The 2,329-nt window shown below is 32.4% G+C and overlaps 1 protein-coding gene across 1 annotated transcript in view; it reads right to left on the bottom strand.

The window, feature by feature from the left end:
- LOC104738269 (1-aminocyclopropane-1-carboxylate synthase 11-like) overlaps nucleotides 1–868 on the bottom strand; it is a 3,085-nt gene extending 2,217 nt beyond the window's left edge. The window contains exons 1-3 of the mRNA XM_010458469.1: nucleotides 630–868; nucleotides 365–496; nucleotides 2–57 (exon numbers count right to left, since the gene is read on the bottom strand). Of these exons, the coding sequence (XP_010456771.1) occupies nucleotides 2–57; nucleotides 365–496; nucleotides 630–770 (329 nt within the window). The 5' untranslated portion in view covers nucleotides 771–868. The remainder of the gene's footprint in view (nucleotide 1; nucleotides 58–364; nucleotides 497–629) is intronic.

The raw sequence follows: 2,329 nt of genomic DNA, 5'->3' as shown, positions 1-2,329 counted from the left end.
GTTCGTATCAAATTTCACTTTGTTTCCTCTTATTTTCCCCATGAATTTCGCCATAGCCTGTTGCATAAAAGCAAATAATAATTAGTTTCGTAGTTTGAAAAAGGTTAAAAAATGAATATCGTTTCTTATTATCCAATAAACCAAATCCGATCGAACTCGACCAAAAAAGAATATCCCTTTTTGAGAAAAATGAAGGATATGTTTCACTTAAAACGGTTCCTAACATTTTAAATAAAAACAATAAAACTTAATGTTTTATTTTGGTATATATATATTCATAAATAAATAAAAAAACGAAGGTCAAAACTAAAGTGAAACTCGGACTAAACACTCTCAATATGTAGAAGTAGCTGATGTTACTTACATCTTTGAAAGCTGGTAAGCCATGGTAATCTTGGAACAGAGCTAAGTTTCTAAACACCGACTCTTCATTTTTCTTCAGACCCAAGACTTCTGGATGCTCTTCAAGCCAAGACTCTATTAGGTCAAACGAAAGCTGCACAGGACAGAAACAACAACCGATCAGTGGGTGTTCAGACAAAAAGAAAAGAAAAGAACTCAGAGATTATTATGTACATACTAGTTTAGGTTTTTATGTGTTAAAAAATGGTCATAGATTCACCACAAACCTGGTTTTCAGCAAGACCCATTTGAACAATCCCACTAGGGTTAAAAGTCTCGTGGAATGGATTCTTCTCGTATTCTTGCCATCCAAGGAAGTAGGATGAGTCTTGTCCATGAGAGTCGCCGATAACTTTGCTTGACAACATTTTTTTTTTCTTTTTTAATAACTCGGTGATCACTATATAGCAAGTACAAGTACTTTCACTTGGTAAGCTCAGCAATAAAGAGAGAGAGAGAGAGATNAGAGAGAGAGAGATAGAGAGAAGTAGAATGAAAGTTTTGGTAGATAGAGAAATGTGAGCCCTGTTGAGGAACAAGGACGAAGAATGGTGAATATATAATGGAGAGGGAGACTAAGGGAGGTGATCTATTAGGAGACAATGTCCCGACAGTATTAGCTATAGTGATACTAGACGGTGTTGATTCTTTTGACCAAAAACGCACACGTACAAATTATATTTAATTATTCTGACCCACACCCACACGTACACTTTTTTTTCTTCCTTTTAATGCTTATAATAATTTAATCGTTTTCTATGATATTTTTTTCGTTTTTTCCTTAGTACTTTAGAGAATGTCATTTGGAAGTATTATGTGTTCCCTCATTTCCTTTGTGTTTCCGATGTATTTGTTATCCTATCTGTATTTTTATTTTTATTTTGGATTGTTGACAGGAAGTACGTAAAACAAAACGTAGATGCATATTATAAGACCGGGGATATTTTTAATCATACAATTATTTTAAACAATTTGAATCATACAATATATCAATCAAGCTTAATCGGGTTGGTCGAGGAAAAAGATAACGAAAGCAATGCAGCATTCAGCATGTAATGAGTTTACTCTCCAACCAAAATACTCAACAATACACAGAAACAAGATAGATATTAAAGGAACACTTTCTCTTTAGCTTTTATATCTTAATCTTCTATTATTGTGAATAGTATGGTCCATCTATCTATTATTGTGAACATTATAAAGTTATTCCAGCAGGTGATCAGTAAGCACTAAGACAATCCTTTTCTTTCACACTCGTCACTAGAGAAAACAATAATTGATAAAACTCTTTTCCATACAGGTTTAAGACAATCTTTTCTGTTGTTCCTCTACATTTCATTTCTTGTGTAAATTCACTAAATGGAATTTCACGCATTTCTATACTCTAAATTTAGAGGAATTTTATTTTTTCCTTTAAATAAGTACTGGATTAACTTGAAATGGTAGAGAACTAGTTTGTTGCTCCTTATGTTCTAGGGATTTTTTTATATGTAAGCACACGAAAATGTCTAACTCAATTATACTATCAGGGGTTGGAAAATAAAACGATGACTAATAATGTTGAAAAAGAATGGTAAAATACAATTAAAAAACAAACTAGGGTACTTCCTAATCCAAGATATTCTATGCGTATCAATGTATATCAATCTAATGCTAGGCATGAATGCCTATTTACGGTAATTACATAAATTAAATCAAGTGAATTATTTTACCAACAATGTGCTATCCAGTGAATTAATTAATGAGTTTTATGACAAGTCGAAGATATCAACACGTTCAGACTAGGCTACAGCAAAGAGCTAAAACGACTAAGTACCAACGAAATAAGAATAAATCTACCAAAGCATCATACGTGTCCATTTAATTTAACAACCAATATCAATCTACATCATACAGACTGTTGTCTTATCTTCTTTACGTTGACTAT

The sequence above is a fragment of the Camelina sativa genome, chromosome 13 (genome assembly GCF_000633955.1).
Source record: "Camelina sativa cultivar DH55 chromosome 13, Cs, whole genome shotgun sequence".
Classification (NCBI taxonomy): Eukaryota; Viridiplantae; Streptophyta; class Magnoliopsida; order Brassicales; family Brassicaceae; genus Camelina; species Camelina sativa.
The sequence above is the reverse complement of the archived record's forward strand: the minus strand, read 5'-3'. Positions and strand labels throughout refer to the sequence as shown.